General features: G+C 51.7%; 1 protein-coding gene across 23 annotated transcripts in view; it reads left to right on the top strand.

Moving 5' to 3' along the window:
* Window positions 1–2,613: 2,613 nt before the first annotated feature.
* Window positions 2,614–15,906, top strand: part of MACF1 (microtubule actin crosslinking factor 1) — a 330,331-nt gene continuing 317,038 nt past the window's right edge. For 8 of the 23 annotated variants that reach the window (XM_060623642.3, XM_060623631.3, XM_060623628.3 and 5 more), the window contains exon 1: window positions 2,614–2,878. In XM_060623642.3, the coding sequence (XP_060479625.3) occupies window positions 2,659–2,878 (220 nt within the window). In that variant the 5' untranslated portion in view covers window positions 2,614–2,658. The remainder of the gene's footprint in view (window positions 2,879–15,906) is intronic. The other 15 variants (XM_060623650.3, XM_060623649.3, XM_060623654.3 and 12 more) reach the window with 4 other exon arrangements.

Below are 15,906 nucleotides of genomic sequence, written 5' to 3'. Positions count from 1 at the left end.
CCTGCCTGTCCGCGGGGTGCGCGGCGGCGGCGGCGGCGGGGCGCGGTGCTGGATGCGCCGGGCGGCCGCGCCCGAGTTCGGGCGGCCGGCGGCAGCGGGAAGGCGGGTTGACAGGCGTGGGCATCGCGGCCGCCGGGGCCTCGCACCTGCAGCCCCAGCGGTCGGGGCGGGGGAGCGCCGAACGCGCGGAGCGGGGCTCTCCCCGCGTCGGGCGCTGCCCCGGCCAGAGGGAGGCGTGTTCTCCGGGAAGATGGGACGCCGAACCCTCCCCTGCGGACGAGAGAGCTGCGGGAGCGGCCAGGGCCGGGCGGGGAGGACGCTTCCCAGCCTCAGGTCTCCACCACTGGCCCCGGCGCCCGCTCGGCATTCGGTCGCGCGTCCGCATGGCGCGGCCCCGCTCTTTGTCAGCCGCGCGCGGCGGGCACGCGGACCCACCCGCGGCGCCCCGGGCTCCCGGGCGCGCCCCTCCCCTACCGCGGGGAAGGGGTGGAGGTAGGGTGGGGAGAGGGGCAGGGGGGGGGGCCGCAGCGGGCGAGCGCCAGGCAGGTGAGGTTCCCGTCGCGCACCTGGCCTACGGCCTTCCGAGTGGTTTGGGGGCGTGGGCGCGCTCTCCTGTGAATCGAGGGTTGATGGAGTGACTCAGGTTACCGAGGGGGGAGGCGAGAGCCCCGAGGTCAAACAGGTGTTTGGGAGGGTCGGCAGACTGACCGGGGTGGAGGCGACGAGGGAAGGTCTCCCCGGGAGGGGTCTGGGACCAGCCTGCCTTTGTAGTAAATGGGCGTCTTGGGGAGGAATGGGCGGTTCTGGGATGAAGCAGGTGGCCTGAGAGGAGGGGCGTTTTCTTGGCCCCTGCCGACGCTAGGGAAGGAAGCGCGGCCTGAATTTCCCCCGAGGCGGGGGCAGTAGCTTCAGCCCCCGACCTGGCTGTAAGAGGTAGGAGGCGGGCACCAGAAGTAATTGCGGGGAGGGGGTAGGTGCTGGATAAAAGGCAAAGCTGTGCCAGGACCTGGGTCCTTTCCTTTCTGCCTTCTGTGGCTGGATTCCTTCTTGATGTTCCATGGGAAGAGGGCCCAAATGCTGCTGGCACAGGAGGTGCCCTGGCAGGGCTGTTTCGTCCGCCGGAGGTTGCTTAGAGGCCTTCAGCACCGTTTAATGTTTCTTTTGTTATCTCTTCACATTCTGTGCTTATGGTGGGGAACCCCCGGAGCCTGTCTCTGCCCCTTGCTGCCTCCATGCTGAGGTTCCCAGAACCCGGGAGGAGCTGTGCCCAGAGACCCATGGTGTCTGGCCATTTAGGCCACCTCACGGTCTCCAGACAGCCCTCATAAAGGAAAGGTGACAGTCTCCTGCCCTCCCTGGACCCTAGAGCCAAAGAGAGAGCTGGTTATCGGGCTGCATTTGGTCCTGCAGGGAGGTGGTAGCTGAAGGCATGCACCATCCAGGCTCTGATGAGGCTGTTGGGGTAGTGGTCCATGGGTAGCAGATGGTTCTGGGAAGTGAGCTTGGCCTTGCTGAGGGTCGGCTGCCCAGTCTGGCTGGTGGAGCCCAGCTGGCCCCAGGGTGGTTATGTTTCCGTTCAGATCTCTCCACTAGCTAAACTGACCAGAAAAACTGACTTTCTGTGTCACCTCCCCCACCCCCATGCTGTGCCACTTATTTCCACAACAGCCCTTGGAAAAAGCAAACAAACATTTTATCTAATGCCTCTTATGTGCCATGTGTGGTGCCAGCCAGTTTTATATTTGCATTTCACTATGTTCTTAAGACATCCTCTCAGGTGAAATAATTACCCCATTTTGCAGATGAGGCAGCCGAGTCCCAGAGAGGTGAAGTGACTTGCCCCAGACCACACCAGTTGTAAAGTGGCCAAGCCAGAGTTTATCCCCAGGTCTGTCTTACTTAAAGTTCAGTACTTTTTCTATTAGATGTGCCAGAGATGGAATGGGAGAAATTCCTGTCTATTCTAGCTCATGCTTTGTTTCATGCCTGCTAGTGAGAGCGTGCCTTCGCTTTTTTAAAATACTTCCCATCTGCTGCCCCATTTTTATCCTTATAACATTCCTGTGAGGTAGGTCGAACAGGAATACAGTAATAGATACTGTTCATTAAGTGCTTATTGGACACCATGCACTGTTCAGCGCTTTACCTCCCTTGTGCCTTGCAAACAACCCTATGAGGTTTAGGTGCTATCATCACCCCCATTTTATAGATTAGGATGCTGAGGCTCAAAGAGGTTAAATGTCTTCCCCAGGGTAGAACTTAAATCCATGTCTCTGGATCTATGGGTCTTAAAAGCTCCAAATGTACCGAGTAACAATAATAGAGGTTACTAGGAATGGGAGCTAACTTTTATGGAGTATTTTCAGATCTGTGAACATCTTCAGGTATATTATGTCAGGGGATTTCTCTAAAGTCTTGTGAATTAGTTTTGCCATGGTTTAGCATCATCCCATTTTCCAGATGAAGCAACTGAGCTTCAGGGGGTAAAGAGGTCAAGTCAGGGGCAGAACTGGGACTAGACCCTCTGCTTCCCAAGTGTCAGTGTACCTCATGTGACCCGTTCCCGTTCCGTCTGTTCACCCGCGCTCCTCTCTCCTACAGATCATCTCTCCCTGGGCTCCCAGGCCCAACCCCCCTGCTGCAGCCCCTGCCTGGGCAATGTCTTCCTCAGATGAAGAAACGCTCAGTGAGCGGTCCTGCCGGAGTGAGCGGTCCTGCCGGAGTGAGCGGTCTTACAGGAGTGAGAGGTCAGGGAGCCTGTCTCCATGTCCCCCAGGGGACACCTTACCCTGGAACCTGCCACTGCATGAGCAGAAAAAGCGGAAGAGCCAGGACTCGGTGCTGGACCCTGCGGAGCGGGCCGTGGTCAGAGTTGCTGGTAAGAGAGGCCCGAGTGAGTGGGGTGGCAGGGTGCAAGGCAAGAGTGGGCCGCTGGCTGGGGGCGAGTGGCGGAGGGGTCCTCCTCAGGGTACTCTGACAAGCCAGCTGGAGTCCGCTTCGGCATTCCTGTTGTTGGAAAGATCATGGCATAACCTTAAAGAAAAACTTGAGAGGGTAGAATCTGCCACTGCTCCTCCCTGCGTGCTAACAGGGGACCTGTTTCCATTTTTGCATCTTCTCTGCCTCTGTCCCCGTGCAGTTGCCTTCATAGCTAGCTTACGTACCATTCTGGATCTGGACTTGTTTCACTTACTCTTCTATCCAAACGATTTTCCATATTACACTTTAGGCTTTACAGTTACCATTTTTAAAGGCTGCATAACATTTCATGATTTAAAAAATCCTACTCACTTTCTACTTTTTCACCATAACAGACAATGCTGCAGAGAACATCTTTATGAATAATAACACTTGACTTTTGTTGAGTTATTTCCTTGGGCTGAGTCTTTGGAGAGGGCAGTTTCACTCACAATGCTTTCTGAAAATGTGGTACCCACTTAGCCTTCCTGCTGGGAGAGGGCTGGGGCCGCCTGCCGTAGGAGATGTCCGCTTCTCCTTTGCCAAGTAGCCGAGCATGCAGGGCAGTGGTTACAAGGACAGGCTTCGAAGTCAGAGGGATAAGGTGCCGGACGGGTGGCCCTGCTACCAGCCAGCTGTGTGGCTCTAGGCAAGTCTCTTGTCCTGTCTGAGCCTCCCTTTCCTCGGCTTAAGAATGCTTCCGGTACAGAGCTGCCTTGAGGATGAGATGAGATAATGTATGTAAAGCTCTTAGCACGGGTTTCTGGCTCAGGAAAGGGGAGGGTTGCAGAGTGCTCCCTCTGCTGCTTCCTGCGAGGGCATCCAGGGCTGCCCCCGTGGGGTGTGCTCCATGTTTCCACAGGCAGCGGGGCCAGAGTGCGGATGGAAAGCTAGACAAAGCAGTGCTGGCAGCTAGTTCAGTGACATCACCCAGCTTCATTCCATCACCTAGGCCTGTCCTGCTCCTTCTTTTGTATCTCTCAAGTAGTGCCCCCTGCCCGCCCCTGCTGTGTCACCTTGCACCTGGACCTTCCAACCTCCGACTCACAGTTCTCCTCCTCCAGTCCCGCCCCTCCTCCATGTGACTAACAAGAGTATTTTGTTCTAACATGAGAACCTGATCCTGTTACTCAGCTGCTTATAAGCCTTCTTTGGCTCTTCATTGCCTGTGGAATAGAGGCCCCTCAAAGTCAGGCCCCTCTTGAGCTTCACCTTTTGCCATCTCTGCCTCTAAGCACCTTGCCGCATTGAGCTGCACCTTGATCCCGAGAGGTGTGCATCTTGCAGGATCAGACCTCCATGCTTTAGCTTTCTTCTCTGCAAGGCACTGGGAACCACCTCCCCCTCTTTTAAGTGCCGCCTCCTCTGTCCCCAATGCCCCCCGGAGGTATCCAGAGCTCCCTCCTCCGCTCTGGTATTCATACTTTTCCCTCCCCTGTGTTCCCTTGTACAGTATGGCAATTATCCCCTTTCGGGGGAACCCTCCACTCCCTCAGGACTGTTAGCAATGCTGGACCGTGTCTTGCTCATGTTTTTGCCCCCAGCTGCTTGCATGGGGCCTTGTGTCTGTTTGGAGATCAACCAGCATTGAATGATTGAATGCAAGGAGCGTTTCGAGGAGAATATGTGACAGATTGTGATCCAGGAACAGGCAGTGGGATGTAATGGAAAGCTAGACAGGGAGAGGGTTATGTGGGCTCAAATAATGAGGGAAGGGTTTTAGCAGAGGGTGGACTTGCAAGGAGGAGACCTGGCTGGAGAGTTTGCACTCCTTCTGTGGGCAACAGAAAGCCCTTGGAGAAAGGTCTTTGGTCCTTCTCAAGACCTTTGGGCCTGTGGCATCAGCCAGTCCACGGAGTTTCACAGCTGTCTCTAGGATGCAGGAGGGGCTTTACTTGTCTCCAGCCTTGAGAGGCCCCAGCTGAGGGTCCTCGGGATCCACAAAGCTCTCTCCTTCTCCTGAAGGCAGCCTCCTTCTCCTTCCTTATGCCCTCTAGCCCCATCCTCCACCACACATACATACTTATAGGCCCTTTTGTGATGATTTCCCTTTCCGGTCTGCTCCTTGCTCCGAGGGGCCTCACCGGATGTTTTGCCTGCTGTTTAACATCCCAAGTCTGGAATAAAAGTAGAGTGGGCTTGAGGGGGCTTAAGGCCCAGGCAGAGTCCCTGAGGATGCTGCTGGGTCAGATGAGCAGAGGGGTGGCAGGCGCTGTGCTGTGTCTCCGGCATCCATGCTGATCTTCTATTCAACCTGATCCTGCCAAATGACTGTCTTGAGGAGGGGGCTGGGCTGGTGAGGCTGAAAATGTGGAGACTGTCATGGTTAAAAATAACTCGTGCGCTGCAGTTGGGCGTGTTTCGTTAGCAGCAGAGAAGAGGCGGGACAGCTGCTTCAAGGCCCGGCTGAAATCTTGCTGTGATTTTGGAACGTGGTGGGGACTCTACCAGGGTAATTTAGAAGGCAGCCTGACTTCTGCGGGGATTGCTTCCTTTGAGGTGCAGGAAGGGCATGTCTGGGAGACCTGGGTGCTCTGAGGCTCTCTGAAGTTAGAACTTTCATCCTGGGAGGAAATGAAGTCAGTCTTGCCCTGGAAGCCAGCTGTGGCCTGAGCAATTTTCTCCTCCTCACGGGGTCTGGGTGTGAAGCCAAGTGGGGGTGTCTGCATCAGTCTCACCACATGCAGAGACCTCCCCCTTCCCCTACCCCATTCTGTGTCCTGTGCTTGGGAGGCCTGATGGGGGAACCTCTGCTGATCACACGTGGCACACTGAGAGGCATGTCAGAGCTGAGACACCTGCTGACCTCAGTCTAAAGTCAAAACAGGTTCTAGGGGCTCCACACGTACTGTAACCCAATTTTTCCCATCCTCGTCTTTTCCCTTCAGCGTGTCTCTCTCTTCTTTGCCAGCCCTATTCCCAACTCCTTAACCCTAGCCACATTGCAACAGAACAATAGTCCATTAACAAGAAAGCCTTGTTTCTGTTGATCAGTGTTTTGGTTTACATAGAGATTTCACAATAACTGTGTGTTAGGTAGGACACGTGTTAGGATCTGAGGCCCAGAGGATTTACATGCCTTGCCTGTAGTCGCACACCAGTAACTACAGATCCTCCAACTCCAGGTGCATTGCTATTTCCATTTCCTTAGGCAATGTGGGGCAACCAGGCCAGGCTGAATCTTCTGCAGGTGACAATCTAAAAACCTGAGTTGGTCTCAGATTCACCCGAGAGTCCTTCTGGTCACTTCTGGGAGAGGTCTCAAGATCCTGGCCTGTAGAAAAAGGCAGAGACAGAGATCTTGGAAACTTTGCCTCTTCGAAGCCCCCTGGCTCTCTATTGTCAGTGAACAGGAATAGTGATACCCTTACTTATTGGTGGGGGGCAACAAGGAATGGGGGTGCTGTGGAAGGCACGCCAGCAAAGGAGCACAACACCACAGGAGAGGAAAGAAGGCTGTATCTCTTGGAGCTCTGGGGAGCCTGGGGGAGTGGGGGAAAGCCGGGTACAGGACAGTGTCACACAGCTGTACACTGTACAACTCTAGGGGGCGCCATTCATACTTTCTGTCGTTGTGGATTTGTAGATTTATTATGACAAGTTTCCTGCAGATGGCAGTAAAATGTCTGAAAGAAGGGCTCCTGTTTGGGCTAGGGGCTAGGCTGGGTCCAGGAGGAATTCACCATCCACCATCCTTCTAATACCACATCTTCAGGACCCTCCTTGTTCTTGGCAGCGATATCCAAAGATGGCTGAAGATGTGGTCCCCTCTTCATGGAGCTCACTCTAGTTGAGAGGAGGGCAGGGGGAAAAGAAATTACATTCTTGTGTGCGTTGTGAAAGAGGGGAGCGCAGGGACTCAGGGCTAAGGATTGGCCTCCCAGTTAACCAGTAGAAAGCATCCGTAGGATTTGTTCTTGGGGGCCTCTCAGCAGGTGCTGGTGAAATCACATTCCCAACTTATGCTGCAGTGTGCCCTCCTCCAGGAAGCCTTCCCTGATCCCTGCAGCAAGACAGCAATTGTATCTCTGCCCAGCCCTGGTTTCAGTTGGCCTTCTATTAAAGTTCATTGTTTCTGGGTACGTTTCCCCCACCAGATCTGAGCTCAATGTGTCAGGAGTCCCATCATACCCTTCCTGGTGTTGCCCCAGGATCTCATTCTGAGAGTAAGGGCTTTAGAATCTAGAGGCCCCAGTGAGGGCTGGGCTTGCATGCCGGTGTTTGCCCTGCTTTCAGAGCCTAAGCTCAGCTGCTGGAGTCCCTCAAGGGCTTACTTCTGGGGAGACAGCCTTTGAAAGCACATGCGTGGTCAGAGGAAGGAGCCTGCTTCTCTGTGCCCGTGCGTCTCTCCTCCAGGATGGAAGCTCTGAGAAGGGGCCTCTCTGCTTGTTCATTCATTCGTTCATTCAATAAAAAAAAAAAAAATGGATTGGGGTCCCTGGGTGGCTCAGTCAGTTGAGGGTCCAACTTCAGCTCAGGTCATGATCTCACAGTTCGTGGGTTTGAGCCCCACATCCACCTCACTGCTGTCAGCACAGAGCCCACTTTGGATCCTCTCTCTCCCTCTCTCTCTGCCCCTCCCTTGCTCGCACTCTCTCTCACAAATAAACATCAAAAAATAAATACAATAAATAAATAAATTTTAAAAATGGATTTAATCCCAGCTGGGTTCCAGGCACCATGGAGACAAGTGGATCTGGAATCAGAAGACTTGGGCAAATTGACTTCACTTCTTAGAGCCTCAGTTTCCTTATCTAAAAAAGGGTGATGATGACACATGCTTTGAGTGGTCATTGAATGAGAGTCGAACGTGTTAGACGAACACGGGTTAACATGCCTGTTACTGCACTTAGCGTGTCATTGTTGTAACTTCTCTGGGCCAACTAGGAGAGGCAGTGGAGTCTCCAGGAAGGCCTGTTTTCCCATGTGAGCAAGGAAGGGGCTCCAGGCCTCTAAGTTCTGTCCCTTTCTTTTGTTCACACTAGGGCTTTGTCCGAGAGCAGATGGGAGTGTCTTTTCTCTGGCCAACCCATGTTGGGAAGAAGGGAACACAGGGGTGGGAAAGGGTGCCCTAAAAACGATTCCATTGAGAACCCTTATACCAGAGCCACCAACTGCGCTGGCCCCAGGCTTTTCAAACTTTGCCCCCCAGGAGGCTCCTCCCCCTTTCTAGCGTTTCTACTTCCTGGCAGTATCCTCAGAGCCCCATCCCCTTCTGGAGCTTGGCTTCAGTAACGGGAGAGATGAGCCTGAGAGTCCCCTGAAAGTGGGGCAGAATGAATTGTAGCTACACACCACCAGCTCAGCACCAGCTCTCTGAAAGTAAATCTGGGTCACATTAGCTGCAGGGATGGAAAGTGACCACGTGGGCAGAATTTTGTGCAGGCAGCAGAAAAGACAGCCAAACCATCTTTTCTCTGAGGCTCAGGGTCTTTGTGGGACCCCAGCTGGTGAGGGAAGGTGGTTGCCACATCGCAAGGTGTCGGCTTTGTGCCGTTGGTTTCCCAGCGTGCTTTTCTAGCGACTTCCCAGGTGACACGGAGACAGGTTTGGAATGGCAGTCTGACTCACGCCTTTCTGTTCAGGAGCAGCCAAGGACGGAGGGTAGGAATGTGGAGGAAGGACTGGTTAATTTGGGGGCTGTGGAAGGCTGTCATTTCTCTGTCCCACGGGGTTAGAGACGAGACGCCACCAGAGGAGCTGACTGTGCAGCGGAATCTAGGGCTGCACTGTCTTTTGTCCCAGCGGCCTTCCCCCTGGGAGGAGGACTCTGAGCCTATCTGAGTGTGAGTATTAATAACCCACCATCACCAAGTAGTGCGATCCTGAGCCTGGCCAGTTGCTGCGGCTGGGACCTGCCATGATTTGGCCCCAGCCTGCCTGTTGCCACCTGTCAGGTAGAAGTGGGCCAGCTTCCTGGCTCTGCCTTGGCGCTCCTGCAGGAGCAGAACTGGCGCTCCTGGCTGGAATCTCTGCCCGAACTTAACGATGCTGCTGCAGAGAAGGTCTGGAAGCCCCTGTAACTTGAAAACTCAATGTGGGTGGAAGTTTCCTCCCTCAACTGTGTCCCACCCCTAGCCCAGAAGCTACCAGGCTTTTAGCCTTGTGGTCCAGGGAAAGGTTCTGTCTGGAGCCTGGGTGGGTGTGTCTCCCAGCATGCCTTTCCCTCCTCATTCTCTACTTACTCATTTCCTCCTGTGCTCACTCTTCCATTCATTCGCTCAAGGGCATGGCTTTGCGAGTCAGCTGGAGTCCCAGTTCCAATTCCATCACTTGCCAGTTGGGTGAGCCTGGGAAATTACTAACCTCACTGAGCCTCACCTTCTCACAGTTAAAATGGGGGAGCAGGAGTGCCACCACCGAGTCTCGCGGGGTGGATTAAATGAGGTTGTGGGGAGTGAGGTGCTTGGCCTAATGCCTGCTATGTAATAATCAGCGCTGGACACACAGTAACTGTTCTCACTGATATCATTCATTCACTTGTACACCAGTTCACTAATTCATGAATGCATCCATTCATTCCTTTGCTGATTCATCGATCATGCACTTATTCGTTTACCAAATATTTCTAGAGCCACTTTGTGCTAGGCTCCGAATGGGTTTCGGAACCCCACTCCCTCCCGTGCAGGCAGCTAGGATGCAGCCTGAGCTGTGCGCGTTGCAAGCCCGGAGTTCCGAGAAGTTCTGAAAGGGAAGGCCTTTCTCCTGCTTCTGCCCCCACTGCTAGCTTAGCGCTGTGATAGCATTTGATCTGGGACTTGGAAAAGGAATAGGACTTTGCCAGGACAACCTGAAGAGAAAGGGCATGCCCCTGTTGCTGGTTTCTATTCTTGCTCTCCTTTCTTTGGCTTCAGTAGAAAGAAATGAAGGGAAATGAAGAGAGAACCAGCCGGTAGGAGTTAGGAATTAAAGCATTCAGAGGGTGGTTTGGGGATTTGAACTCGACTCTGTCCGGGAGCTCCTGAGAGCTGATGCCAGCTGGGATCCCCTAGTAAGTAATAGTTGGAGAAGCTGCTATGTAGTGAGTCCTAGATGTGTGTCAGGCATTTCATGTTACCATTCAGTCCTCACAGAGCCCTGGGAACTAGTTGCTATTCTCCCTGTGTTACCGAAGAGAGAAGGTAAGGAATTTCAGCACTGCTGAATGTGTATGGTGCCCCCTGGAACACAACACGTGCAATGTGGCCTTTGGAATTGTTCACTGCTTCCTTCAGGTTGGCCTAACTCCAACCACCTGCATTCTTCAGAACATTTCAAACATTTACTAAAGTTGTGAGAATAGTCAAATGAACCCCCATCACCCAGATTCAAGAATTAGCAATTCAGGGCCAGTCTTATTTCACTCACACACCCCATTTTGGCCTCCCCAGTTACAGAGATGGAAGTTCCAGTAATAATGTCCTCTTGCCACCTCACTTTTTTTTTATTAAAAATTTTTTAAAAACATATTTATTTATTTTTGAGAGAGGGAGAGACAGAGCATGAGTGGGGGAGGGGCAGAGAGAGAAGGAGACACAGAATCCGAAGTGGACTCCAGGCTCCAAGCCATTAGCACAGAGTCTGATGTGGGGCTGGAACCCGTGAACCGCGAGATGATGACCTGAGCTGAAGTTGGACACTCAACCAACTGAGCCACCCAGGCACCCCGCCACCTCACTTTTAAGCTATTATATTGCTCTTCCCCCAGCAGTAAGTATGTTGGTTTATCTGCTCAGTAGTCCAATCTGAGCTGGAGCCAGTCCTACTCCACACATTTCCCAGAGGCATCGTGCGGGATTGTGACTTCCAAATGCCAAGGCCCTAGGGGGTGGTGTGTCCCTTCCAGTGTTGCTTACCTGATCCTCTGGTCCTTCCAGCTTGAGGTTTGTGCCCTGCTTCCAGAACATGAAGAACTAGGCTAAAGCATGCCTGTGTTCTCTGTTTGGAAATTTGATTTCTGAGGATGGTGTCTGTTTTGCCTAAAACACTTCAAACCTTTGGAGCCTGGATTTGAATCAAGACCCTCCCAGTGTAATTGAGAAAGTACCCTGAAAATGGATTTCAAGGATTCGGTCTTAAGAGACTGAACTTGGGATGCAATAGGATTGAAGTCTTTAAAATCATAGAGGGAAGGAATTTTGGTCTTATGAGAGGGGCACGTGCCCCAGGCCTGCCCCGATGCTGGTGAGCTGTCCCATGTGAGCAGCCACCACTCTCTAGGGCTTCTGTGGGATTTGTGCTCAATTTCCAGGCTGCCCGTCACAGCCCCTTTAGAGGTTTCTGTTCTGAGGTAGCATTGGATGGGGAGATGTTGTTTCCACTGGAGGGGTTAGCCACACCGCCTAATTTGGGGAACCTCCCAATTTCCCCAAAGAGTGCAGACTGCCTACAGCCCTGTTTGGCAGGAACCTCAGGATGAACAGGAAGGGAGGTGGGGTGTGGTTGATCGAGTGGGGCTCACATTATTAGGCTGTTCCTTTAAGAGAGAAAATAAAATGGTTATATTCACAGAAAGCCTGGGAAATAGCAGAGGGGCCAGGAGCTTTTCTAGCTGCTATTGGTATATTCTGAATGCCAGGTTTGTGCTTAGTGTCGTATGTGCTTTATTTGACCTTATCCTTAAAAGAACTTTAGGAGGCAGATGGGCCATAGTAGATGGAATAGAAACCCAGAGAGTTTGGTAACTTGTTCAAGGTCTCCCAGCCAGTAAGGGGCCACGCCGGGAACGGCACTAGCTCTGCCTAGGGCAACCCACTGCCTCCCCCATTACAAGGAACAGTAGTTTAATAATAGCTAACATCTGCGCAGCACTTCAAGGTTCACAGAGTGCCTTAACTCCCATTATCTCCACTGTGCCTCAGGAAGCCCCGGGCGGGAGAGGCATTCCACGCCCCTTTGGGACAGCTGCCTATCAGGGGTCCAGCTTCTGCTCATTTCCCCCAGTAAGGATTGGAGATTCTTTGGCATTAGCTCTGACAAGCCACGGGAGAAGGCCTAGGGAGAGGCTGAGGTGGAGAGACTTGGCCAGTTGCTATGGTAACCCAGATGGCTGAGTAACCATTTTGAGGGTTGCCATGGTGACGGGCCGCCTGTGGCAGGGATCTTGTCTTCCTGGGTGGCTGGCACCATCCAGACCTCTTCAATGAGTGATGTTACACTTTCTGAACAGAAGAGGGCAGCATGATGGTGGGCAAAGGCTTCCTACCACAGAGGGGACTGGGAAACTGGAGGCAAAGCTTAGTTAAGTGTTTCCAGGGGCTGGGCGGAAAGGGAGTTTGGGCTCCTGTTTGTAAGGCTGGTGGGATGGGTCTGGAGGCAGCTCTCCTGAGACTAGAACTGGATGATTTTCTTCCAAGATCTTGCCAAAGGAGAGGGCTTAGGGCAGCCCCTTCAGTGTCTCGGTCCAGCCACTATTGGGGAATGTAAGAGGTACAGGAGACAGCTTACCCCTGCGAGGAGGAACAGAGCTCTTGCACATACTACTAGCAAAAAATTTATTTATAAAGCATCAATTAACACATGTAAATTAATGCAGCATGAGCCAAGCTGAAGAAGTGCTTAGATGTTGGAGGAGGAACACTAGCAGAAGGAGAAATAATTTTCCACTTTCCTCTTTCTTCTCTGCACCCGAAACCATTGGCCACTGAGTGGACACTGAATTGGATTCTTAACTGTCTTGAATCACAGATCAAGCCCATACCCTCCACCCCCATATGTCGTCAGTTGAGGCATCCATGCCTTCAGCAAATACTTATTGAACATCTACTAGGTACAAAGCATTGTGTTGGGTCCTATGATGAGGGAAGATGAAATAGATGTTTCCGCCTCAACGAACTTCTGAACCAGGACGTTTAAAGGAGGCAGTGATGCATGCAGACACCCACAGTACATGTGGCTGGAGCCCCAGAAATGAGAGAAAGAAAATGTGGCTGGGATTTTTGAGAACAGCCTCTTCTACCTGGGTTGATTGAAAGTAACTTCATGTCGTTTCGGGTGAGCTTTCAAGATGGGTAGGATTTCATTAGGTGAAATTGGGAAGTGGAGGACATTCCAGGCAAAGGCTCAGAGTTTGATTCTAGGGGAACATGCTGCACACGAGGGTATCATCGGAGATCAGCTGATAAAGGAAAGATGTCAAAATATGGAGGACTTTGAACGCCAGGCAAAAAGTAAGGGATACTGTGAGAGACAGGCATATTCTCTTCTTAAATACTCTAGCCTTCTAGCTCATCAGAAGCCACAGGCAGCTGAGTATTTTAGGGTCATCTGGTTCACTCATTCATCCATTTAATCAAAATTTTAAACAAATATTTAATGAGTGCCCTGCACGTGCCAGGTCATTTGCTAGATGCAGGTCCTGTGGTGAACAAGACCGACAACAGTCCCAGTCCTCAGGGAGCTAATGGTTTAATAAGGATGAAAGACAAGGAACTGATAGCTTCAAGTGTGATGCATATTACCAAAGGGGAGAAGAGGGGGAGGGAGGATCTACTAATCCAGGGGATCAAGGCAGGCTTCTCTGCAGGAGTTTCAGCAGAGGTGTGAGTAGGAGTGAGCCAGACCAAAAGAGGAGAGCAGTGAAGGGTCATAGCCCAGGAGGAGAGCAGGTGGGAAGGCCCTGGGGCGAGAGAGCACATCTTTGAGAAGCTGAAAGAAATTGATAGTGGCTGGACCTTAGGGAGAGAGGCACTTGATGAGGCTTAAGTGGCAGAGGACACGGAGGAAAAATAGGGCTTTATTTGCCTGTATTACCCTTTCCCCCCCACTAGATGGCCTTCTGAGTACATCTTGCTGCCTTTGGCTTCCTTATTGCAGCCTCCTTAGAAATGCAACAGCCGTCTGGCCATCAGGAGCAAAGGAAAATCATAGACCAAAAGGAGAAAGCCTCAGAGCTGTCCTGATTGTGTGGTCTGGCCATAAATTTAGACCATTGCTTGGAAAAAACCAGAAACCTCCCCTTCATAGGCTTCCTTCTTCGCAACCCCCCCCCCCCTCCAGCAGCTGCTTTGTTCCTCTATCCTTATAAAATTTTCTCAGTATAAAACAGAAACATCAGCCAAACATGTGGACTTCCCCTTTTCCATTCATTAGAAGAATTCATTACTTCAAAATCTCCTGGGAGCATTTAAATGCAAATCTTCTCAAGAAAGCTACTTGAGTCTGAGAAGCCCTCAGCCGCAACCCAAACCAGAACTTTCTTCCTTGATTACCATGTTTCTTAATAGGAATCTCAACCTCTTGCCCTCGCCCCCCCCCCCCCAAGTCCCCCAGGCCTTCAACAAAGTCTGATTCCCAGAACAGACTCTCTTTCCCTTCTTGCCCTTGTCTTTCTGCACTTTTGGCAAGCCTCAGTCACAATTCTTGAGGAACCTGCTTACAAAGTGGCACACATAGCAGTCCTAGGAGGGGATTGAGGGACTTTTCTGTTTACTGTAATGAAAATGAGGCAGATGTCTGGGGGTGAGGGTGGAGGTGTGTGTATGTGTATTTGTGTCTGGGCCTTCTTAGCCCTACTGGAATAAAATAGTATAGGAAATGCAGATGACTCAGCACTGATACAGTCAAGGTCCCCAGAGTTAGCATTTCTGTATTCTCTGCTGTTTATGAAAAATGTGCTTATGCCATCAATCCCAACTCCTTCACCCTGCATTTTCCACTGAGTCTTAAAAAAAAAAAAAAAAAACAAACCCTCAACCTTATTCTCCTTCTCTTCTTAAATTGAGCTCATTAAGCAGCTGACACCAAAACGTGGACTAGCTTTTTTTAAGCACAAAGGATTAAACTGGAAGGAAATGAGCCTTTGTCCAACAATCCTCCCTGTCTGCCCTCTTTGGGCTCTTCCCTGTATAATTTCCAGTCCTAGAACTTGGACAGGCCAGCAGAACTTGATGGATGGAGAAAGATATGATTAATGACTTGCTCACCCGATTCCTGATCATGGTATGATGTGGAAACAACCAGTGTGCACCTAATGGTGAAAAGCATCATTTCTTCTTCTTAATGTGCTGAGCACTGGCCAAATACTTGGCACTACTCATAGCCTACAAAGAGGCAGGCCTCACCCCAGGGGGAAGAAGCTCCCTTTTAAAAATCTTGAGCATGGGAACTGAGATGGAAACCCAAGTCCTAGTTCAATGTCCCATGAATTCTTTTTTTCTTTTAACCTGCTAGTATGCTGCTTTGTGAGAACCGCCAGCTTAACTTTTTACCCACAACCACCGCCCCACCCCCCTGAAAAAAATCAAGTTAACAGACTTGATGAGGCTGGGGAGGATAATGGCTGGATGAGGGGAGATGGCGGCAGAAAGATCCCCTGCATTTACCTGAGTTCCTCATTCACAGCTATTGGCCCCCAGTGCAGTCTGTGAATATTGGGAGTGAAGGATACACAGATGAATGGACTGGCAGAGGATACTGGGAACTCTCTTCTCAAAACGGTCCCCACTAAATCCCTACCTATATCTACTAGTTTCCTGTCATCACTTTTCTTTCTCCTGACAGATTACTGGGCTTCCCTTTTCTTCTTCCCTGACCAGTTAGGCTCCAGGATCCCTTTCTTTGTTCCATAACCATCCCGCTTTCAGTCTCAGGTCCCCACATTTCTCCCTTTCGATCTGGAAGTCTCTCTGTTCTGATGGCTGTCACAGCGCAATAATCCTGTTGGGTCTTTTCCCTCTGTAGATCCACCCCACCGTGAGGTCAGAATCCCGTGTTCATTCCTCCCCCGTTGTCATTTCTCAGCTTCTGGCTCCTCATCCTTGGCCTGGTTTACTTCATGGTGCTTGGCGTGCCCTCTCCGTTTCCAGTTCAGTCTCTTCTGTTTCTGGAAAACCCTTTGTTTCTGGGATTCCGTGTGGCCTCAGTGTTCCCTTCGGCCTCACGCTGCAGCCCCGTCCGGGTCCTGCCCCTGTCCTCATGCTGACCGTGTCTAGCCCCGGATCTATCTAGGTCTTTCGCTCTCTGCCTTCC

This window comes from Panthera onca, chromosome C1 (genome assembly GCF_046562875.1).
Source record: "Panthera onca isolate mPanOnc1 chromosome C1, mPanOnc1 haplotype 2, whole genome shotgun sequence".
In the NCBI taxonomy this organism is placed as follows: Eukaryota; Metazoa; Chordata; class Mammalia; order Carnivora; family Felidae; genus Panthera; species Panthera onca.
Note: the sequence above shows the minus strand (reverse complement) of the source record. Positions and strands in the feature narration are given on the sequence as shown.